The 24858-nt window shown below is 39.7% G+C and overlaps 1 protein-coding gene across 3 annotated transcripts in view; it reads left to right on the top strand.

Annotated features, from left to right (window-relative positions):
* The window catches only part of ESF1 (ESF1 nucleolar pre-rRNA processing protein homolog), a 32632-nt gene extending 14711 nt beyond the window's left edge, over positions 1-17921 (top strand). For all 3 annotated transcript variants that reach the window (XM_069009009.1, XM_069009010.1, XM_069009011.1), the window contains exons 9-14: positions 1011-1172; positions 7753-7874; positions 9034-9124; positions 13835-13902; positions 14571-14717; positions 14869-17921. In XM_069009009.1, the coding sequence (XP_068865110.1) occupies positions 1011-1172; positions 7753-7874; positions 9034-9124; positions 13835-13902; positions 14571-14717; positions 14869-15168 (890 nt within the window). In that variant the 3' untranslated portion in view covers positions 15169-17921. The remainder of the gene's footprint in view (positions 1-1010; positions 1173-7752; positions 7875-9033; positions 9125-13834; positions 13903-14570; positions 14718-14868) is intronic.
* The last annotated feature ends 6937 nt before the right edge of the window (positions 17922-24858 follow it).

The raw sequence follows: 24858 nt of genomic DNA, 5'->3' as shown, positions 1-24858 counted from the left end.
TGGCAGGGTAGCCCTCTTAGTGAATGAGGGAAGGGCTGTGGGTATTGGAACAGGCTGCCCAGGAAAGTGGCTCGATCACCATCCCCAGAGGTGTTTAAAAGCCATGTAGATGTGGCACTTGTGGACATGATGCAGTGGTGGCTTAGCCATGCTGGGCTAGCAGTTGGATTCAATGATCTTAAAGGTCTTTTCCAGCCTAAATGATTCTGTGATTCTATGAGCAGTAAAGATTTCTGCCTCCAGCCAACAACCAGCTTCTTGCAGCGATGGAATGAGGCGAGAACACTGCCACACCTCAGTTTTAGCCAAAGACCAGACTTGGAACTGGGACACATTTCTGGACACCAGTTATGCTGTCCACGCAATTCAGTACTGTAGGAAGCACAGCTTTACTGCTCATCCAGAGAAAAAGAAAAGATGACCCTGCCCCAAACCTAGGTTTCTACAGTTAAAGGAGTTGCAGCATTTTTCAAGTCTGTTTTCACTGAAATACTCATTTAAAAGCTTATTGTAAGTAACATTTTAGTTGATTTTTTCCTAAAAAAATGGAAAAAAGAAGTCCTCTTTTCTGTCTTGCTTCATTTGTTCATTCAACAAGTCACTGAAGATTAAGGCATTGAATAATTATCTCTTTTACAGACTCTTGCAGTTTATCAAAAAGCAGCATTTTATTTTCAAAATGCTTTACACCACTGGTTTCAGAGATTTAGGTACTACTCTGCTGGAAAGGACTCTAAAACTAATAATTTAAAATTACAGTAAAGGATGCTGTGCCCAGTCAGTGATTTCCTTTACTGCACAAATTCTCTTTTGTCTTTTCAGATACTATTTTTATTCCATCTAAATAAGGGAATTCTTAAACTGGTTGTTCTGTGGGGTAATAACAGATGAAAATATTTTATATTATCTTTTAGAAGTAATGTGTGTGTCTTAGGTTTGTTTCCTAAAGATTAACTTCAGTTGCTCACTTTCTTGAGGCTCTCTGTGATAACTTTGTTCTCTCCTCCTAGATGGTGATGTAGTTAATGAAATGGAAGATGACAAACCGAGGAAAAGCCAAAAAGATGATGAAGAGCAAATTGCCAAGTACAGAGAACTTTTGCAAAGTATCCAAGAAAAAGAGAAAAAACAGGAAGAAAAGGATATAGGAATGGAGATTAAATGGGTTCCAGGTAAGGTTTATTTTTTTTTTTTCCTGCCTTGGAGGATATGCAATATTGGTCTGCTGACAGGGATATAGTGTAAGGTGCTGAATTTATAGTAGGAGAAACGAACCCTTTTTTTCCCCATAAATTGAAATCCAGATTGTTTACAGTGAGGGAAATAGAAGAAATAACATGTCTGAACTCAGTTCCTCGGCTGTAAGTTTCTCTTTATAGATTATTTTTTCGCCAGGATTTTTTGTACTTGCTTTTTCAATTATCACTTTATAGACTTTTTTTTAAAGTAGAATTCATGTCTTTGCTATAGAGTCATAAAACATACTTGCACTTTTAAAAATGAAAACCAGTATGATTTGGAAACATAGTGTATAATTAGAGGAGAGTGGTTTGGAAATGTTGCCTGCATAATGCTTAAGATTTGGGGGAGCAGGAAAGGGAGAAGTCTGACCTTCCAGTGAAACTGCTCTGGGAAAAAGCAAAGTACCAGGGAAGGTTGGGGAATAGTGACATCCAGATTGACATCTGGAAATGAATGAAAGGTAACTTCACCATATAGCATCCCAGCAGAACTCATCCTGACAGCCAAAAACCAGTGTCTAGTTCTTTTTTTTCTTTATGACAAAAAAACCCACTCAAACTGAATGCTTTCCCTGAGGTGTAATGAGCCAGTTTAACAGCTCCCTATATCCACAAAGGGAAAGGTTTTCACTGTGGCATCACCTTGATCCTGGCCCAGAGCTCATTCTGACTGCCTCTACCAGCCCTGGCACTTGGTAGGTCTCCTTGCAAGCCTAATTTTGTTTGCTAAAATAACAGAACTACTCTGGAAAAGAAAAAATCTGGATCTTTTCCACTGAGTTAGCATGTCAGATAGGCAGATGTTCAGAGGATTAAATGGTGCAGCTGAAAGACTAAGGAAGTATGACATTCCCTTCTTGGGAGCAGCAAGGTGCAGCAGGTGTGGGACTGCAGCCTGTGTCAGGACACAGCCCTGATCTGTTACTGCAAGTAGCAAGACCAGACACATACCAGAATCTAGGCCCTTCACTGCTGATGGGAATTCCCAGCTAGGAATGCATATCTAATGATATGATTTACACAAATATTATTCTGAGTTCACTCAGATAACTTCTGCTGAACAGAAGTTCTGCTCAGTTTGAAATACTCTGGTCTGTAGCAGTTCACTAAAATGGACTAAACTGAACGGAACAATTTTATTCCTGTTTCTTGATAAGATCTGTGTTCTAGAGGATACACGGGCATTAAAAATAGTTGTGTGCTTTCAATCGTGCTTTTATAATTCCAGTAATTTCTGTCATGAATTCTGTCAAAACCGTTTTGGAAAAGCATGTATCATGCAGCCAGGACAAGTGCTCGCTGACACAGCGTCGTACTCCATCTGTCCACTGTGTGTCAGTGCTTGCATTCACGATGTTGCTCACTCAGTAGTTAATTCATTGTGTCACTCGCATTCAAGGCCAAGGAGTTTTCATACATACGCTTTGTAAGATTTCTACAGAGATTTGTTGCCACCTTTCAGATTGAAGGTGGAAACCACAGATGAACCAGTTGCTGCTAGGGGTGTGTTTTGTATTTATATCTATTTGTATTTATATTTATTTATGTGTTGTTTAAAGCAACCATTTTTTCTGTTGGTTTTGAAAAACACGTTCAGAGGTTTTTTTGTTTGTTGTGCATTTTTTGAAGAATTTTGCAAATTGTATGAAAGAAGTTCTGTAAATTTAAAAAAGTTTGGGCACCTTAATGTGGTAACATAGTCAGGAATCTAAAGCAAACCATTCATTTTAGGAGATGGAAAATTGTTTTAATGGAGACCAAAGGAAACTCTTTAGCCTTGCTTGCCCTGGGAGAACAAGAAGTTTTCTAAGAGGCTGTCTTTAAGACTGTGCCTTGCATGTTACGAGTAAACTGCATTGACATTTAGTAGAAATGGAGTTTTAACTATAGTAGAGATGGAATCCAGTTCCTTAATGCGTGGGCTCCCTGTTTCTTTGCTATGGAACTTGACTTCAGAAAATTGGATTTGTTGCATACTTACACCTAGTCCAACCCCTTCCTGACTGCATCTTCTTGTAGGACTCCTAGACTTTTGCCATGTCCTCATCTCTTTTGAGAGAGGGATGGTAAAAAAAACCAAACAAGCAAACAAAAACCCCCTATCTTGATGAATTTGACTGCCTTTGTCTAAATTTAGCTGGATGTCCGTGCACAGGGTCAGGTTTGTTCATATAATTTTGGGTTCAATGTGCATGTGTGCGCAATGAATTTTACATGGGTAGTTTATAATATTTAATGTTACTTTAGCAACTATGATTTTACAGGATATGTTAACATTTCCTCATTTTTTACCCTGAAAAAGTGAGAGGATTATTGAAGAGCAGAGGTTCTGGAAATCATAGACTTGTTCACTTGCCTTTGTTAGAGACAGTTCACCTCCACAAGGTCAACAGTGCCACTTCTGGCTATTGACCCTGTCTGAAACCCAAGTCCTAAAAGTGAAAATGGGTGTCTTGAGTTTGCTTTTGAGTCAAAAATTCAGCCATTACTGATTTCAGGCAGCATTTGGAGAAGAGGTCCTGCACACCTGAAGGGGATACTCTTTTATGTATGTTTTTTTATATGGTGGAGCACAGGCAGCACATGCCTACAGTAAACAGTAGTTTATAGCTCTGGCAATATATACATGCTTGAGGCTGTGCTTCCTTATGGGAGGGAGGAGCATTAGTTGTTATGTTATTTTTTCTTGAACAAATGTGCTTATTTAAATTTCAAAACCACTTATGTTCAGTTGGAGCATTCTGGGCATTCAAAAATAGTTTTTGTTGTAATCTCTGAAGACTCCTAATTTTTTTCAGAACTAGTTTATGTCTGTTGAAATATTTTTATTACTGAGTTCTGCCTTAATGTGCTTGACTTATTGCAAAATATTTTCCTGCCCAAATGTTTAATACATGGAAGAATTATAACAGTTAACTCTAGGAAGTTTTTCAATTGAAAGGCAGATATTTGAATTAATTTAAAATTTTGAGTTTTGGCACAGTCATTTACACATTGTTATAGAAAGCATATTTTGTCAATGATTCAGTTATTCTTGAATCATAATAGTTTTAAATAAACCACAGTGCCAGCAAAAATAAATGTGATGTAGTTCCAACTCTCTTTGGTCTGTTCTTCTAGGCACAAAATCAGTGTTATATTTAAGCATCCATCTGTTTTCTTAATCATATCTGATTTAAGCAACAATTACTATGAATCCTTATCCAGTTCCCAAAGCTCCCCTTAGAAAGTGAAGAGAGAGAAGACCACAACTGCATTTCTTGATGATATTCAGCCAGGTTTTTTTTTGGACCTAAAAATTTTTCCTTTGGGAAGAATGAGATGTAAATATTTAGCTAGGCTTGGAGGAAAATTTCAAATTTGTTTTCATCAGAAGTAGAACAGAAGAACAGTAGAACAGAAGGCTGTGGTGTCTGTAAAGTGCATAGTGAAGCCCAGCTGTACAGTCAGAGATTATGCAGAGCACAGAAATGCTCCTATGGAACATGTATCTCCATCTGGATCACTGCTGAGTGTGTCCCCTGACGGGAGTGGCCTCACCGTGCTGAGCTGTGGGGGGGCTCACACCTGACAGCTGCAATGTGTGCTGGGTTCTCACAGGCACTTTTACCGTCTTAGGAAGGACTTGTTGACTTAACATATTTGATCTTTGGGGGTGACAAATTCTAATGTTATCAGAGCATTTCTATTTGCCGTTCCTTTCAGCTACCTGCAACAAGGAGTTTCATTTTTCTGGTGAGGCATTACATGCAAGATGCACTTGCTCGTTTAGGTTTCCTGAGAACAGAAATGTATCTTTCTGGCCTCTAATAACAGTGACAGTTGCAGGCTGTTAAACTTCTGCAAGTTTTCAAAACTAAGTGTTTGGAGAAGTAAAAATTCTGGCCTGCCCCTCTCTCTTGCTGTCCCAGCAGTGTGACAGCAGTGTATGTAGGTTTGCTGTAGTATTTGCCATAGATGACCTTTTTCCTCTCTTTTCTTGCCCTCGTTTGTGAAGATTAAATGAAACCATTGTGATTAATTTATTCTAAAAAAAATTTATTTCAATAAGGGTGTATAAGTTAGACCTTTCAATGGCCAGCTAATATTTCTACCTAAAGTAGACAATTCCTTTCCCCTGCTGCAATCCAAATCCTTTTGACCACTTAAATACACTCTTATTCTCGGGAAGTGGTCTGGACAGTAGTTTCTAAGCCATTCTAATCTGTGGAGAAACTCTGATGCCTTTCATGAGACTGCCAAATACCACAAGAAAGGGCTGGATTTTCCTCCAAGTTCTTCAGTGCCAGATGGATCAAATGATTCCATTTTCCAGGCAAATAAATCAGAAATATTGTAACTTCCTTTCAGATTTTGGGTTTCTCTTTTGCTGGAGATGTGACATATATTTTTAAAATTCTGTATTTACTATCTTCAAAGAGAATCTGCAAGGCTGTTACCTGACCAGTAATTTTTTCCATAAAAGTACTACAAAGTATCCAAAGTCATAGTGGTTCCATTTCAAGGAAGCTGATGATTCCGCCTTCATGGACTTTGAAGATAACTAAATATTTGTTCTTGTTGTATGAGAGTTTCTTAATGGCCTGTTTTTAGTGAACCTATGCAAAGTCATTCCTTTATTGTGGTTCTGATTTGTTTGCTGGTTGAGTACCCAATTTTTTTGGCTGTAACAGTTTGCCCCTTACTGATCATTCTGGCACCTTTCCAGAGTAGTAGAAGGATCCTTTATCTTGTTTTTGCTCCACTCTTTTCCTCCTATGGTTCTATGGTTTAATATGATTTTAGATCTTGTCCACACTTCGTATTTCAGACAAGTTGTAACTAGCTCCCCAGCCTTGGAATTAGTTTTGGAGTGTCAACAAGCACAAAACCAGGGATTAGTGTTTGCAGTTTTTCAGAAAAATGTTCTGCCTGCTCTTCTGGGGATAGGTAGAACTGTCCATGAAAGCTGCCCGCTTCTTCCATCAGGATCACTGTTTTCAGTTCCTCCATACTGAGGAGAGCTGGAAGGAATAATGAGGAATGGGGACTTGGCAACTGGGAAATCAGGGAGAAAGAATGGGATCTGATCTAGGACATCTGGAGAGGTCTGACTGATTTCTAAGCAGTAAAACTGGAATGAAGGGTGGGAGAGTACGATGTGGTCTGGTCAGGTCAGGGCTGGACTGGGGTGGCGGAAGAGAATGCTGAAGAGAGACCACTAGAGGTAGGACTGGGGAAGAGACAACAAATACCAGGCTTGGAGGGTGAAGCAGAAACAAGATTCCTACAAACTCCCAAGATAATTTAATCAGATTGTGGGAGATGATGTTACCTATAGGATATCTGACTGATTTGTGACAGAAGTTAAAAAAAAAGCATGTAGTGAATGAAGCAAGGAATTGCAGGCAGGAGAAAAATACTTCATTGCCCAGGTTGTTACCTCTGACCAGGGAAGTGGATTCTGTTTCTGCCACTGAAGTGTGATCCAGTGCATTGCAAGGCAAGTCAGTTAATCTCCTTAGATCATGAAATTTTGTTTTTGCAAGTGCCCATCTTGTGAAGAACAGGCTGAAAGTGTATAAGGTGCATCTGAAATCAGTTTACATCCTCATACAATCCAAGTGCTCTGTGATGTAGTGAATTTTGGAAAAGTATTCCTGATGTGTATGGAATTTTTTACCAAAATTAGAAGATTGCTTTTAAATGAAGTGCTTATTCTGGATTTAATTATTCTACATGTAAAATAGGAATGCTCCTGTTATTTGATGGATTTATTTTTAAGGTGATACTCTTACATCATTGAATATTCTAATGATGCATATTATAGAAAACTTCATTCTGTTTATTTACAAAAAGCTTAAATGTTAGGACACACTTGTCTATACAGGTGCAAGTGCTGGGCAGTGAAACTTGGGTGTCCCTGCTAAATTACAGAATTTAATGTAAACCTAATTAACACATCCAGATTTAACTGTCTGATCCTGTTAGGCCAGAATTATTAAGAACCAGACATGTTGCACTTCTATGGGGTTTACTTTTCTAGAATGAAAAATACAGTGGTCAGCAGAGATCCTGCAGCATTGTCAGAGTATTGTCACAGAGGCAAAGTTTCAGCAACTGAACTAATTCAGAATCTTAACTAATGATAGTGTGGTGCATTAGACATAAGGGCTCTGTGTACATCTGTTTGTTTTACTGTGTTGCTCATTCTGGTATCTGTAGACTGCACAGTTGAATGTCTGGAAAAGAGACCTTTCTGAGGAACAGCAGGAGTGGGAATCAGATACCACACAGCAAGCTCTTCTTCTGACTCTTGTACAGTTTTTACTGAAGGAATGTTTTATTTGGAAAAACACATCCTGTGAAGCGATCTTCTTTATAAAGATGGTTTTTAAAGCAATATTTATGTTGTTTCCACAGACTTGTTGAAGAAAAGCTAGATTGTTCTTTTACAAATGAGAAAACAGTTGATTTTTAAAAATTCAGATTCATCACATTTTTTAAATTTACTCTGTTTTTTTTTTCCTAGGCCTCAAAGAAACTGCTGAAGAAATGGTCAAAAACAGGTTGGAAGGAAAGGATAACCTGACTCCATGGCAAAAATACCTAGAGAAGAAGAAAGAAAAAAGAATTCTCAAGAAAAAGAGAAAGGTAATGTTTATACTGGCCATTTGAGGGGGAGTTGTTTGTTTGTTTACTTAATTCGTTGTTAATGTTTGTTTCAGATAAACAAAATAATAAATTGCCCAGTTGCCAGTGCTATTTTAAGGTTAGAATATGCAGTGTTCACTCGTGTGGAAGTACTGAGAGTACTTCGTCAAACCTACAGAGCAAAAGGATATTCAGCATACTGCTGACCATACATATGCTTACACAAAACATCTTTTATCTACTTGTGCTGCTGTGAAGATAAATGAGTCATAATAATAATTGGCTTTGATTTGCATTTTTAATGCATTAGAAGTGGTCTTTTTGCTACTGTGTGCATATCAATTCGAAGTTGTTATGACAATGGTAATTGTAGTTTTGGAAATTTTGGGGCTAAAATAATACAGACTTGTTTCCCAAAGCTGTAATGGCAAAGAATTAATAGCTACAAAGAACTATTCAAATTTCAAATTGCAAGGGGAAAAAAAAAAAAACATGTGGCACGCAGAATCTAGGTTCTCTAAAGTCTTAAATTACTCTCAATATAACTCACATTGCTGAATTACACTTCTAAGAGTAAGCTCTACACCTTGAGTTACTCTGTGTATGTCAGTTTTAACTGGCACTTGATGAGAAACTTCTTTAAGCTGATGAGTGCTCAAAATGGAGTCAGTAGCACTGTTCAGTAGCAGAGCAACTTTGTCTAGCATAACATTCTTGTTCAGTTTGATAAATTAAGTCAAGGAGTATGGTGTATTACACACTACTGCCAGTAAGAAATTTTTTTCTTTTAAATCCAAACTCCAGCTTTTTGAAATTTGCTCCACAAAATGAACTTTCTTACTCAAGTTTGTCCCCAAGCAGAGCTTTTGTGGAACATAAAGTAAGGAGACAACGGTGCTGATCCTGTAATTTGTTGGAATGGTTGTCTGGTGCATCATAATTTGGGGATATGCCTAATAAAAATGTGTGAAAGAGGGTTGAAATTCTTGATTTGTCTTTACTATCAATTTTTAGTGTACTCTGCTGTTATGATGTTCCACGTACAGTATTTCAGTTTTCATCTTCATAGCTAGCTACTCACAGAACATCTCATTCCAGTGAAACTTAAGTGGTAGTTATATGTTGAAATAATTGAAATAATGCTTGTGCTTTGTTACAGGCTAATGCTGAGAGAGAAGAGAGTGAAGATGAACTTCCACCTGATGTTGATCTCAATGACCCGTATTTTGCTGAAGAATTGGAGAAAACAGGTCAGTCAAGACAGGCGACTTCTAAAGTAAATCTGCCCTTTTGTTAAATACTGACTCGTGAAAACAAAGTCAGGCTGGACTAAACACAGAGATAGAATGTTCAGAATTAAATTAAGTATGTGTCATTTGCTTAAAATTGCTGTTCCTGTAAAATTATGCCTATTGTAATACATGGAGTGGTAGGGAATATTCTCTTGGCTTTCACCAGAGACCATTAGTTATCCGGTTTCTGGGGGTGGCTGCTAAAAACAAGCTGCTCCCCGAAGTATTCCAGAGAAAAGAACTCCATTGCCTTTGAAGTCTTTTTCTTTTTATATAGGAAGAGCCAGATATACATAGGTCCCTTTGAAGCTTGGGTCAAGTACAAAAACATCAAATGTTTTTGCATCATAAACAAAGTTGTCTTTCAGAAGAAATCACTTTTCTCTTAGTCTGATACACGTTTTTACTGGTGTACTCTTGGTGGCTTAGAAACTCGAATAGTGAAATGTAATATTTTAGAAAATAACTTGCCCAGTTTAGATTTTTAAGATACCTTTTTTACAAGCTTTTTATTCTGATTTTTAAATTAGCTTTTGCCATGGTAACAGCAAATTTGAGTGTGATTTTGCTGAGCAAAATCAATAAAGGTAAGTTTTTGATGTTCCATAATTCTAGGAGCTAGATCCTAAGGGTGGCTTACACATGTATATTAAAAGAAGAAAAATGACATAAAAACAAAAGAAGAAAACAAGCATAAAGAATATAGCATCAGATTTACTAATATTGCCAGTCTGTTGTTTGGTTGGGGTTTTTTTGAGCATAGCAATGCAGATCCAGGTTCCATTTAAAAAGGGTAAGTTACTTTTAATTTGATACTTGCCAGCACAGGCTTCTGTCCTGATTGTTAAAATCTATCTTAGGATAAAATAAATAACTAAACCCCAAAATCTGGATGATTTTGTGCTTAGTACTCTGAAATACAGAACAGTAGACTGAGTCCTGTCCATGTTTTAGAAACAAACACCACAGTCCAATGTGTCGTGCAGTGCTGTTTTCTACCATGCTTTCCAGGTGGTTTGTGTATAGGTTGAAGTAACTAATTGTAAAGATAACCATTCCTTCCACCAAATTGTTTAATTTTTCTTTAATAGGAAGATTACATAGGTACTCTCATAGAATGTGTGATGTTCTCTGTGAAATCTCTGAAAAAATGTTTTTTGCTGCATTATGTGAGAAGTTCTTTGTGTCCTAGAGGGGCTCACCAGAGAATAAGCTTATCTGCACATCTTTAAGCCTTGTCCATAACATGGAGAATAGACTTTAATGTTTGTGGAGTCTTAGAAGATAGTAAAATACACATAAAGGTTAAGAAAGTGAAGCTTTTGTCTTCAAGATTACTGATAATTACTGAGATACAGGAGAAAACCAGGATGTGGTTAGCCCTGGAGAGGTTCTAAAGGGACAGTACAGTGGCTGGCTGCAAGCCAGTTTACATTTTAATGGTAATTACATGGCACAGCTTTGGCTTTCACCAAGTTTACCCAGAACAACCTCTGTCTCATAGTTGGGGTTGCTTTTAAGCACAATTTATCCAGTGAGGGAAAATGGGTTACAGTCATCTTTGAACTTGGCTATAATTCTGCCAACTTTGTATTTAGGGTACAGGCAACTTAAATGACCATCTTTTTTCACAAGCCTTCCACAATTCCCCTGAATGATTGAAATTTCACCCTTAAATTGACTGTCAGATTATTTTAGATTATGCTGAAAAAGCATATGATGGGGTTTATTTGCAGACTTATGTGGACCAGTGCAGAAACTGGGGATGCAGTAGTGCTGGATTCACTTGCTGGCTGTAACATGCATGAGTCTTGTGTAGCTTGGTTTCTTTCAAGCTGAGGCAATTGAAGGGAAGCCAAGAGTGTAAGGAGCTGTTGGACCAAGGGCCTAAAACCTGAGTGCTTTGAAAGGAAAATTGGAAATTATGGGAAATCTACTAAAGCGTATGTTCCTCGGGTACGTCTTTGTTCCTGATAACTGTTTGTAAAGCAGGCAGTGATTCTTACAGTGTGAGTGCTTCATCTTGGGAGAGGCAAGGTAGAACAAATTCTTTGTGCCTGCTGTGCCCCCCCCCCAAAGCTGTCTGTTCAGGGCTCATGGTAGTACTTGCTTTGCACAGTTTTCATATGACTTTTTAATAGTACCATGGGCTAAAATGTCAGATGCTGCAGATACATGAGCCTTGATGATGCATTCTAGAAGCTTAACTCTAGTTTCATATTGTCAAGAAAGAAATAATTTGTCACTTTTGTTCTACACTGATGCCCATACTGTTTCAAAAAGCCTTGTAAAACTTGGGTTTGGCTTGGCCAGTTTCACTGTTACTGCATCAGCTTCTGTGGGGTCTTAGAAAAGGGAGACAGAATGACTCTTTTAGCCTAAACTATTAATAACTGAAAAATTAATAGCTGAATAGTGTTAATTAATAGCTTATTAACATGAGAGCAAGGTCCTGCTTTTGGAGATCACCGAACAGTTTCAGAACGCATTAGACTATTAAATGTAGCTTCTGTTGAGCCTTTGAGGAATTCTTCACACATTATTGTAACTTCTATTAGTTCCAAACCATTAGATGCTTTCTCATGATGTAACTTATGATGTATGTAGGAATTGATGGCTTTTTAAAGCCAGAAGGGAGCAGTACGAGTGCAGGGACCTAAGAGCGTAACAACAAAATCAGAGTATACTTGCAGAACCTGTATTTGGAAGATAAAGTAGGTGAAAAGATTCATTTACTGTGTCTTTGCAAGGCTTTTGAGCCTGACTCATGTTTCTGACTAAGGCAGATAAGAGGTCTAGTGAGGGGATTTTTTGATTTGGGGTCAGTTTCTGTGTCTGAAGTCTCAAAGTTATGATTAGCTTTTACCGTCAGCACTGGAAAGTTGTTGATGAGCAAAGTTAATATTGCAAACAAAATTCTTGAGCTGAGAAAGAGTCGAATGGCAGCTTGAGTGGGGATTACAGCAGAAACTGGATGCTTTTTATGCTGGCTGGTGGCAGCTACCAATTGGTTCTGCGTAACACTGAAGTACCTGCTGCTGTAGGTGGGACAGATCTGATTAAAAGATGGCAGTGGGGATGAGGTGCTAGGAAAAATATGAGGGTATGCAATCAGTTTGCAACAAGTGTGTGTGGTGGGGCTTCCAGAATGTATGTGGGAATATGGACTGTGGCAGGAGTATGTTAAAAATACAGAAAATTAGGCATTTGTGAATTTTTAAACAGAACTATTTTCAGTATGATACAAATTTTTGAATCCCTAGGGTGATTTGATGTCCCAAGCTGGTTTTATTAGCTGCATAGTATCAAAGTAAGAAATAAAGGTTTTATTAATTTATTTATTTTCATGTAGAAGAGCTCAGTTTGATACTAACTCCTGGTTCGGCCCCATCTGCAGCCGCAGAAAACACTGAAGACATAAGGATCACTTCTGTGATTCCCTATATAGAGAAAGATGAGGGAAGGTGACTTGAATGACTTTCCCTTGGGAAATGTGTGGAAAGAAAAGAAATTTACTGATCTGACTTCTCATATAATTGTCTCCAGTTGTATCTCTGTGCTCCTTTTCTGTAGTTTAGCCACTTCTGAAAGATGGAAAAGGTTCCATAATTGTTGAAGTCTTACAGAAGACATTTATTTCTCCCTTCTACACATTAACATAAATTGTGTAGAGTTTCGGTAACACATTATATCTGAATCTGATTTTCCTGCACATTTTCTGGAACTACTAAATCAACAGTTCAGTTTTGGAGCTGATGACACTGTGCATCTGGATAGTTTATTTTTTGGTGGTGGTGGTTTGTTTCTTCTGGAAATCCATTTCCAGTTTGGAATCCATGTAGAAATAGTCAAGGGAATAGTCAAGGCAGAAAAAAAATATTCCTCAAGAAATATGTCCTGTTCCTTAGTGATATAATTTGATATGTGTCTGGCATGTCTGTATTTCTAGTCTGAGTAGAAACCTGTCTTGACAAAATGAAGCAAAATATCTTCCTTAAGAGTACCCCCAGTGGACTGTAGTAAATTGCCTGGGAATGTCATTCCAAGCTCAAAGGTCAGAGTGTGTGGTTCAGGTCAGGAAACCTTCTGCTTTTCCTCCTTCTTCTTGATCAAGATCTACAGGCATTCCAAAGAGAATAATTTGATTTTGTAGGATTTATAAACAGGTCTGTTTTTATTAGAAGTTATGTTTGACTAATATTTTATGCTGTTTCTGTTCATTATGTCTGTCTAATCAGCACTGTGTATCTGAATGCTAAGGGAGTAGGGGAGCTTCCTCAGAACAATATTCAGTCTGAGCAGAGTCAATCATATTTTAATTTCCACTATAAAACATCCTGGGAGTGGTGTGATGTCATGGGTTTGCCTGCACTATTGTGATACTTCTCTCTACTGCCCTTTGAAAAATACATTAAAACCATGTTTTTGACTTGTTTATGCCACTCGAATGTTGCTGCCTCCTTAAACTGAACAACTATTCAGTGAACAACTATTTTTATTGCTTTACATCTTCCTGGTTTTTCTTAACTTTGCAGCCTTTTTCCACATCTGACATTTAGATACTGACTGCAAGAAAATTAGATGTACTTAGAAGTTCTAGCTGTAGGTAAATTATGCCCCCATGTGTAAGCTTGGATAAATGTGTTCATGCCCTGTATTTGCACTTAGATTTAAAGAAGAAGCCAGAATCAGTAGAAAGTGCCTCAGAAGATGAAGATGAAGTTGAAAAACAGAAGGTAAAATGATGTAAAATGTTGCATTGCATGAATTCTGCAAGTATTTGGTATGTGTTTGTGAGTGGAACTGCAGAATTTCATAGGATGCCAGTAGAATAAAACTATACAATTTTAATAGTGAGAGCTTTTGGAACAAAAACTACCAAGAAGAAGTTTGTGTGTTGGGCAGTGCCGAGTTTTAATTTTTTGACATCAGTATTATATGAAACATTTGTGAGTTCAAACTTTGTCCTGTATATTTTTGTCCTTGAAGATGAGTTGCTTGCCAGTTTCTTTTCATTCTTTCTCAGAACAAGTTAACTAGAAATTACTTAAATCCAGATATGTTAGTTTTTATTTTGCTATATGAATACCTGTATTAAATGGTATTCATTAGTTATTTCTAAACGGTGGTGTACAATTTTCAGATGAGATTATTACTGTGTTTGAAAATTGAATGTGGGTATTTGCATTTTTTTAATGTCTAATAAGAAGGAAATCAACTAATATTAATACTACACCTCAAAATGTTAAAAAGAATGTTGTTATGGCTGAAATAATACTGCCCTGATGACCTTATTTGAACTCATTTATGTAAATGTAGGCTCATACAGGCTTTATTAATGAGATGCTGATTTTTTTCATAGAAAACTTTCATTGTGTACATGGACTTTATTATTTTGTAACAGGCTGAAATGGCCCTACTGATGATGGATGATGAGGAGGACACTAGAAAACATTTTAATTATAAAAAGATTGTAGAACAACAGAATTTGAGCAAAAAGAAGAAGAAACTTCTTATGAAAAAGAAAGAATTACTAGAAGATGACTTCCAGGTAATTGTGTACTCCTTGATTTTGTGACTGGAGCAGTTCCAGGAATCTCATGAGCTGTGACTTCTGAAGCAGCTCATGTTTCATTGGGCTTAAAAGCTTTGCTGTCATGGGAAAAGTTTACCTAAAATAAATGCTTCTTTTCTCCCTTCAGGTAAATGTTGCTGATACAAGATTCCAAGCCATGTTTACTTCTCCCCTGTTTAATCTGGATCCTTCAGATCCAAATTTCAAGAAGACAAAAGCAGTAGAAAAGATCCTGGAAGAGAAAGCTCGCCGAAGAGAAGAAAAGGAGCAAGATCTTAAGGAGGCAAACAAGGGCCTGGAGAGCAAGATGGCAAAGAAAGGAGATGTTGCTAAGAAAGTCATAGATCCTGCCCTATCAATGCTGATAAAGTCTGTCAAAAATAAAACAGAAGAGTTTCAGGCAAGGAAAAAGCAGAGATTCAAATAACTGAACTTTGTTTTTACTTGGACTTTAGTCTCAGCCCTTCTAACTGGAGACATCTGTTAAAGTTACTGCAGCCTGCTCTGATTCCTGTGCACCTAAAATGTCCTGAAAAGTCATTTAACTATGCTGGTGAATTTTGAAGTGTTCAGAGTAATAATCACTCTTTTCTTCTGCCACAACAAATACTGTTTTGCACATATGTAAGGAAATGATGGTTTTGGGGTGGTTTGTTTTGTATTATGTCATCTCTGAAAAATAATAGAAGTACTGAAGATGGCTACAAAAATCATAATTATGGGTTTATTGATAAATAATTAAAACAGTTCTGCAGAGGTTTATTGCTGAGACTAAGTGGTCTTAAAGTTTTTAATTCCACAGAAGTCTGTAAAACATACCTGTCTTGATAAAGAAGGTAATAATATAACTACAAATGGAAGAAATTTTGTATAAAAGTCTTTTGTAGATTTTTAAAAGATTGCATAAATGCTTTATTAATTTCTCCTTTAAATACATGAAGGTAATAGAACTAATTAATGGAAATACTGCCATTTAGAAGTGTTTCATTAGCATACTTTGGAAATAAATAGTTGGCCCAGAAGAATTTTGGGTACTAGTTGTGTTTTTTTCTTTCATGCCTAAATGAAATTACATCAAAATTAAACTTTTTGCTACTGTTACTACATTTCCATGAATATGATACTTATACAAAGTCTTCCAATATTGTAAGTGTTAAAAAATAAGGGGGCAGGGAAGGGGAGGAAAAAATCAAAGGCAGATCTAGATGATGCAATTTTAGAAACCGTCTTGTTTGGCCATGTTAGTGTTGATGATGAAGATATCAAAGGTGCAGGGAGAATACAGTAAGTAGAAAATGATCAGTCGTCCCTGGAGTGTGGCCATTGATTTGTCTTAAGTTTTGGTGTGGGTTGGGGTGCTGTGATTTTTTAAAGGTTTACTGTATCAGCTCCAATGGAAATACAACATTGCATTACAAGAAAGACCGAAAACTCTAGGAGCTGAAAGGTAATTTTACATTTTAAAGACATAATTTTTAATTTCGAAGATGTTCTACTCATTTAAACAAAGACTTCTATGAAAACAGAGGTTAAAAACTATGGATAATCAAAGCTAGTGTTTATATCAAGTAAATTTATCTCAGTATGTAAAGGAAATAAGAGAGCTGGATTAGCACATGGGTGGCTGTAGAGTGGCCAAAACAGCCAAAGATGTTAAGGAACATAATACGCAAATACAGGTGGAGATGGATTTTACAATAAATAAAGAGTGTTTTGCAATGATGTGCCTGTGGAATACTTGCAGACCTCGAATGCTTTAAATGTAATTACTCTTCATAAACATTTGAACATCTCCAGAGTCACTTTGTTTTAATACTGGGTCCATAGAGAGTCTCCCATAACTTTGTGTAGTCATTTGTATGGAAAACAAATTTGTTGGGAAATGAAAAGCAACAGCAAACTGCACTCTCTTGAATCCTCTAACCCTGCTGAGTTCTACCAAATATTCTGTATTATCAGTACATTTCTTTTCAGCTTGGTGCTTTTATAACGTCACTGGAAATCAATGTGGAATCGGTGGAACTCTGCTCCTCCAGAATGCCCAGCTATGCTGAGTGACTCACTGGTACAAAACCCTCCAACAGAACTTCTGTACTCCTGCAAAGCCTCTGTCCTTGACACTAACTTTGCTGGAGGAGTCATTTGAAAAATCTGGTTATAAAACTAAAAAGTCACAAATTGTGAGGACTTCTAATTGAAATTAGGTGGTAGAAATTATGTTGTGTCTTCACATGTATGTATGCTGGCTACTTTCTCCTGTTAGGAAGCCTGGCCTCTACTTGGATTTCATAGCATGACAAAATGCATGGCAAGATGAAGGCAGACTTCACAGTGATTGTAATTATTGGTTGCAATAATTATTTTGTTGTGTGGTAACATGTACTGGGTATCCTGTAAATGCTTAATGTATGATCATTTTATGTAATCAGATGTTTTTGTTGTGTTTTGTTCTCAAGTTACCGAGTGCTGAGGGGGCATCTTAGTTGGCAAGAACTGGAGATCTTCAGGATCTGTCCTAGCATGCATCTTAGATGGGAAATTTTGTTTGTTTATAAAATTATTAGCTCTAACACCTCTTTTTCTTCTTCCCCTTAAAAAAAAGGTTTTAATTGCTAGTTAGTATCATCTAAGCTCCGTGATTCCAGATCAATGTGAACAAAATCTGACATGTTTTCTGTGTCTCCAGCAGAAGCATGTCTTGAAAGTCTGGTAAGAATCTAGAATTCCCTGCAATCCATATCCCTCGGTGTAAACAAAACAAATGATGGTTTTGACCATCTCATTCTTTTAAACGTGAAAATTGGATCTAGAAGTTCCAACCTCTGAACTTTAAAATATGATATTACTTTTGACTTTCACTAGATATCAAGTAACCAGCAAAAGTGAAGGCAGTGAAGTAAAATAACACATTAAAAACCAGGACTGTTAAAAGTGAGACAAATAATTTTTCTAGCAACTTACAGAGGTCTATTATAAAGTAATTTGTCTCCAAGTTGGCAGCCAGCAGAGCTCACATTGAATGTAAGCCAGGCCTTTAAAGCACTAATATTACAAGTGGAAATCACAAGAGGGTTTGATTTATGTAAAAACTGAGGAAGATCAGACAACAAGAGATGAACAGCCATGTATGTTTTCAATCATTCCTTCCATCTAAAAATTAAATGTATTATTTCCAATTCATAGCAGGTTGGCTTTTTGTTCTTTTCATATTTTGATAGAATCCAAAAATAACAGTAAGTTGTGCCATCACATACTTTTTTAGCAAACAAAGCAAATAACCAAAATACTGTGGGTTTTCTAAATAAGGTCTTAGAAACTTACGTTATATATGACCTATATTTAAAAGTACTAATTAGTTTGCTTTGTGTTTGTCTTAAATCATGTTAAATGCCTTAGTCAGGTTTTGTAGCTGTGATAAGAAAAACAACACTGGTACTTCTGATGGCACAGTAATTTTCATTAATTCCTAGAGTACTTTAAAGAACTGTTACTTTCTTAATGTAAAAATGGACCTTTTCCTGTAGAGGACTACGTTACTGCATTCCTGTAAGAAGCAAGACAAAGTGGCAAAAAGGTGTATTCTGAAGTCTTCTGTCCTCAACATACAGCATTATAAATGAGAGTATTTTTGTCTGGATTCTGGATCCAGTCTAGATGAATGTCACCTAAGGTCATTACTACTTTGTCCCTCATCACTAACATATGAGTAATCCCTACTCAGGGCTGTTCCAGCTCTGTATTTCAGCCATGCAACACTGCTGAGTTTTAAACAACATTGCTTGTAGCCTCCAGTGAGCCCACTGGCAAACCCTGCTCCTCTCCCATCCTCATAGACACCCGATCTGACAGCTGGTTGCCACATTTTCGTGGGCAAATGCTCCTGGACTGCATCCCATGAGCTCCTTGGCACTGCACAAATCCTTTCGCATTGAAATACCTGCCCAGTGCACTTAGACCTTTCTCCTTTTGTATTTCTGGGACAAGGAAGGAGGGAAAGGATGACTGAGGCAGATGGGGTGTGTAGTGACTTCTGACAGTGGGATCAAAGATGGGCATTGTAAGTGTGAGCAGAAAAACTGCCCAGTGCAGTCAGCAATGCGTGTGGCTGAACCGCTGCTCAAAGGGGCTGGCAGGTGGTCTGTGAAAAATGCAAGTTACCAAAAGGACTGTGAACAGCAAAGGGACTGGTTTAGGGTGGCTGTGATTGCCACACATGATTAACGCTGAAATCAGTTCTGTGGAATGTAAAACGCTCAAGCACAAGCTGCTTCCCTTCCTCATTGCCCTGTCTGCTTTTCCCCTTAGGTTAATGCCTGGGCTCTCAAAGGGAGTAGATCCATGAGCTGGCCCAAGAATGGATGCCTTGGGCTTTGGAGGACTTAGGGACAGGTTGGTCCTTTTCCTTAGCATAAGTAATGACTGAGCAGCATCAGCAGGATGTGCAGGGATGAGCAATGCCTCTGGTGTTGGCCAAGAGTTTAAGAGTGTCCTTGCAGTTGGAGGGGGAAAGAAGGTCTGTAATTCCTGAACCAAGCAGAAGTTAGACATTTTTTTCACACATTTCTTGTTTGGTGAATTTTATCAGGAAACTAAATACAAGTGCGTCGGAACCAAAACCACGTCAGAGTGAAAATCAAGCACAGTACATGTGAAATTAGCTCTGGCATTTGTTGCAGTTACCTAAACAGATCTTTTTCTTTAAGCTCTAATCGGATGTGAAAATACCATGTTAAGGGAAGCAGTCTTCATCATTCTGTATTTTGGTGTCCAAGTGCTCAACTTTACAAAATAACTGTTTTGTTAGCAGGGTATTAATTTTAATTTATTTTAATGAAATAAAAGCCACAACCTTTATGCTCCACAGAAGCTCATCTGTATCATAGATGGAACCATCATCTCAATCCAGAAGAGGAGACTGGGCACTTCAGTGAACATCCCAAGTGTAAGCAGGGAACAATTCTGTGCTCTGTATGCCCTCTAAGGAGGAGTAGAAATGCTTCACAGGGTGGTGGCATACCGCTACTTGCAGCACTCGTGTAGTAAAATCAAAATAGGTGCAGCAGACCACACTTAAAAGGAATATAAATCTATCACTTAGGTTATCTGCTTTTCTTAAGAGGCCCAAAATTTACCTTTGATGGCAAAGTAAGTTGACTTGGTAAACAAAGATGATTTTGTCACAGAATAACAACCTTGTTTTTCTGTGAGTTACATTTTCTGAAGACAAAAAGTACCAAATACAGAAAAAGGGCAACAGTAATGAATTTAGTTGTGTATTAAGATGTAGTTTCAAAATGCAAATTCTGTCCTAAGATAAACCTGCATTGATTTTTGTACTGATCTCAACTTCACCAAAATGTGAATTTGCTGATAGAGCTCATGAGCTTGTCTGAGGGATGAAAATGGGTATTTTTTTTTCCTCGTTTCGAATCTTGAAGATCAGAACTTCCCCAGTAAGAGAATGATTCTGCTAATTATTCTTACATCATAGTGAACTTAGGAATCTTGAAGTCTCTCTGTTGCAATGGGATCAGTATCACAGAATTTGAAGAGTAGGATGCTGTGAAGACTGCCTACTGAAATTGTATCATACCCTGAGTGCAGTAAGCCAGTTTGGGCTTGGACAAAATCATTAGCCATGGAGAACTGCAGAGAGCAACCAAGCAGGTCGAAATCCGTAACAATAATGAGATGATCTAACCTGTGGAGAAAGCCTAGTTCAGGAGTTACTTAGTCGCCAACTTGACCTGTTTTGCCACAATATGTATTCTTAAACTGTCATATTTAAACCTTCACCATACTTTGTGGGCATGAAGAAGAATGTTTGCTGATTCTGAAAACCACTTTTCTGTGAGTCTTGGCTTCCTGATTTCCTGTAGCTGTCACTGGGAGATGACTGTCCTACCTACTGCAGTGGCCAGTATCTACCCAGTACGCATTTACCTCACTGTTCAAGGAATAAAGACAAAACCTTGCAGGGATTTACTACTTGTGGTTATTTTGGCAACAAGTGATGACTGCATTTTTGAAGTTGCATTTCTCAAAAGTCCCATGTCTTATGATTTGGCCCCCCTGAAAAGCTGGCTGACAGATTGCAATCACACCGAGTTAGAGCTTTCTGAGCTGCAATGGAATGAGCGTTGGAAATAATCGCGTGTGGGTGTTGAGCAGCCGGGAGTATGTGGAATGCTAAATAGACAGGTCCAGGATGCTGGAGTATTTTCCTCATCTGAAGTAGCTCATTATCTGGAAAAAACATTATTTTACTGGCTGGAAGTCAAAGAAGGGGCCTCTTCATATGGAGAGGAAGCAACAAGCATGCCTGGAGGAGACTGCAGGCTTATTTATGCTACCTGCAAAGATCAGCCAGTCTTTCAGGGGGATTGATGATGTGGTGTTTGAGTGGATTGATTCCAGCCTTCAGTTGCTATTCTCCTCTTGCATGCAATCATCCAGGTAACAGTTCCTGTTTGTATTTCTTGGTGCATTCAGCTTCTTTTTCTGTTGACTGTAGAATTGAGTTGCAAAGTTCCTAACTGAAGATGGAATGGTTGATATAGGGCTGTATTTCTATGTACTTGCCTTTTTTGTTGTTGTTCTCTTTTCCTTGTGACCACTTCCCAGACACATCCTTCATTAAAGCATTAAAGTTGTCTTGAATTGATTGTTTAAGGGTGTCCTCTCACCTGGGTTAAAAAGGATAGAAAAGGGATGTGAGTCTTCTCCTCTTCTACTGCCCTTTCCCAGCATCTCTGTCCTTAACAGGTCTCTGAAAGCACTGAAGCCTCCCAAACCAAAGGCTCAGGAACTTCTTGCCTGGACCATCTTTTGTAAAACCTCACTGAAGTCTAAGGACATCAATAGCCACTTTTACCCAGAATAAATTAAATGAGCAGATAAGCTCTTTATCATATTAGGAAGTAAAACCAGTAGAGTGTGCTTCAAAAGACAAAGCACAAGAAGAAATCTAAAATAATCAACAAGAAATTGAACAAAAAACCCCACAGGCTTTAAAACACAGCTGGAATCTTTGTAAAAGGAATAAAGAAAACCTTTCATTTCAAACCTGGATGCTCTGGAATGATTTACAGAATGAGAACACCTTTTTATTGGAGTAGCAACACAAATCTACAGAAAGGTAAGGACCAGAAAACAGGAAAAGAACCCCAAGAAATATTTGGCCAGTTTGAAAACTGCCACTGGCAGCAGAGGACAAGTTAAGTAAAGGCATCAAAAAACAAGTGAAAACAGACATTTGGATTTGAAATCCAGTTCTGGAAAATGGTATAGGACCAAATGCTGACAAGGCTTTAGCTTCCCCCCTAAAGAACGAAGGGCTCCGTGATACTGTCTATCTATCAGTGTGACAGCCCTACCTCTGGAATTTGAACCTATTGCCAACTTCAAGGAGATTTGACAGTCAGGTCAAGTCAAAATATGTGTAGCTGAGTCAGACACGTCTTGTGCTGCCTCCTTCTTAGCTACACACGGAACAGCTGGACAGAGAAAGGGAAAATGGGAGACAGAAGGTGCTTAGGACCTTACACAGGACAGAGAGGTGAACGCACAAGGTCAAAATCAAAGCTGCCCTGGTGGTGGCCAATGCTGTGCATCGAAGAAGGGTTGCAGCCCGAAGGCAAATGCGTTGCAACACTTCCACAACACCCTCCTTTTCCCTCAAATCAGTCTGTCCTAGCTGAAATGTACCTATTGCCATTTGAGAAGCAAAAAAAGTACTTTGAGGAATCTCCTTGGTTCACTTCAGCACTGTCAAGAATAACAAGGGCTTTTAAAAAAAAAAAATGGAAACAAAGCAACTCACAACTGGGATTTGGACCTCAGGTTAAAATCTGTGAAAGAAGGCCAAAGATCTTCTGAGGGTTTGTGGACTGCATATTTCCTTGTAGTTTTGTTCAACAGAATAGGAAGCACCTGGTAATGTGGAAGACAAAAGCTGCTCTCCAAAAGCCACATAGTTTTGTGTGCCAAAAACTTGTGCTGAAAAAGACTTGCATTTGTTCCTGACATATCTTGCATTTTTAAAAAAATCTAAGGCTGGTCTTTGAAAAAAGAAGTCAATAATACAAAAGTGGAAGCACATTTTTATTGGGAAAAAAGCCATAGTAAGTGTTTCTGCCACTATTAGGCAGGCCAGGAAGGAGCCTTCTGAATTCCTGGGGGAGATCCTGTGTAGGACGATTAGGATGTGGTGGAGATGAAATAAAATCTGGGGGTGAAAAAGTTAGTTTCCAGATGTCCCTATCCACAGCAGGGGCATTTGGCCTAGATGTTCTTTAAGGCTCCATCCAACTCAAACCATTTTATGGTTCTACGGGGGTTTTTTTGGTTCTCGCCAGTTCAGTGCAAGTTCCTGTTAATGTCTAATACACAATATAACCTGTGTTCGCCACAAACATGAAAGCAAATGACGCTTTTCTTGATGATGGCATGAAGTGTAAGCAATCTGTTACTAGTTATTATTTGCTACGAAATCTATTTTGGCTAGTGAATGAAATTGGTGTTATAGGAAGTCCTGTAGTCAGTGCTGCAGAAGCATAATTTGTAAAAATTCGCTTAAAAAACTTAGGTCTGGCGGGCGAGCTCCTGCCGGCTGTCGGGGGGAAACGAAGGCCGCGGCTGAGGGCGCTGAGGGCAGCGCCGTGAGGGGGCCGCGCCCGGGCTGTCCGGGTGACGTCAGGGCCGGGCGGCGGGAGGAGGCGGCGGGAGGAGGCGGCACCGCGGCGCCCCTCGGTCGCTCTGCCCGGGTGAGGCCTCGCTGTAAAACCTGACCCCGCCTGACCACGGACAGCACCGCGCTGCGGGTGCTGAGGCACAGACATCGGCGTGTCGGCCCCGCCGCCCTGCGCTGCGCTCGCTCCACGGCCGCTCCCTGACGGGCTTTCGGGCCCTGCGGGGTCTCCCGGGCGGGAGGGGACTGCGAGCGACTGAGCGGCCCCTGCTGCCTCGGCGTGACCCTCGCGTGTGTTTGTCTTTCTCCCAGCGCCTGCTTAGGATTCAGAGTTACTTTTGCAGTGCAGTCAGGGCTTTGGGCGGCTTCCACGAGACCAGGTTGCTCAGAGCTCCGTTCAACCTGGCCTTGAATGCTTCTAGGGATGGGGCATCCACAGCTTCTCTGGGCAACCTGTGCCAGTGCCTCACCGCCCTCACAGCTAGAAACTTCCTCCTAATATCTAATCTGAACCTATGCTCTGTTTAAAGCCATTCCTCCCTGTCCTGTTACTCCATGCTCTAGTGAATAGTCCCTCTCCATCTTTCTTGTAGGCTCCTTCAGGTACTGGGAGGCCACAGTTAGGTCACCCCTGAGCCTTCTCTTTTCCAAGCTGAACAACCCAAATTCTTTCAGCCTCTTCTCAAGGAGAACTGCTTCATCCCTCTGATCATCTTGGATGCCACCACCTTGCACAGACCCCGTGGGCACTGCCCGGCTCAGCTCAGGGTGAGGGCGAGAGATCGCAGCTCCTCAGGCAGCTCCGCCATGCTCCGCCCGGGGCTCTCCCTGCTCCTGGGGCTCTGCGTGGCCTCGCTGCTCCCCAGCACCCTCAGAGCTCACAGCTGTCCCACCAGGAACACAGCCCGGCTGCACGTGCCAGCCCAGGACGTGCAGCAGCCGGACACTGGCACAGGCAGTGCCAGCCTGTGGTTGGTGCAGGTGCACTGCTGCACCTTCTTAGCCCTGTCCCTGCTGCTCGCCGTGCTTTGCCTTGGATGCAGCCTCCGGAGAAAAGCCGAGAGGCAGCGCAGAGAGGTGAGGGATGGGGACCAGGCAGCTGGGATGGTGCCAGGGGGCCGGGAGCTACAATGTGTAGGGTGAGGACTGCCAGCCCCTGTGGAAAGGAAAGCCTGAGCAGGCACCAAGGGTCCTCTGCCTCTTCCCCAGCCCTGTGCCCGAGCCCAGAGGCAGAGGTGGGGCTCAGCCCCCTTCCTCCCAGGAGGAAACAAGGACAGGCTGAGCCACAAGAACAAGACAGATCCCGCCCGAGGTCTTCTCCACACAAGCTGTGGCCTGGGGCAGCCCAGCCAGGCCCCAGCTTCCCCAGGAGAGCCCAAGGGGCTCAGCCCCCCGAGTCCCCTCTGCCCCTTTCACCGTGCTCCCTGC

This window comes from Aphelocoma coerulescens, chromosome 3 (assembly GCF_041296385.1).
Source record: "Aphelocoma coerulescens isolate FSJ_1873_10779 chromosome 3, UR_Acoe_1.0, whole genome shotgun sequence".
Lineage (NCBI taxonomy): Eukaryota > Metazoa > Chordata > Aves > Passeriformes > Corvidae > Aphelocoma > Aphelocoma coerulescens.
Note: the sequence above shows the minus strand (reverse complement) of the source record. Positions and strands in the feature narration are given on the sequence as shown.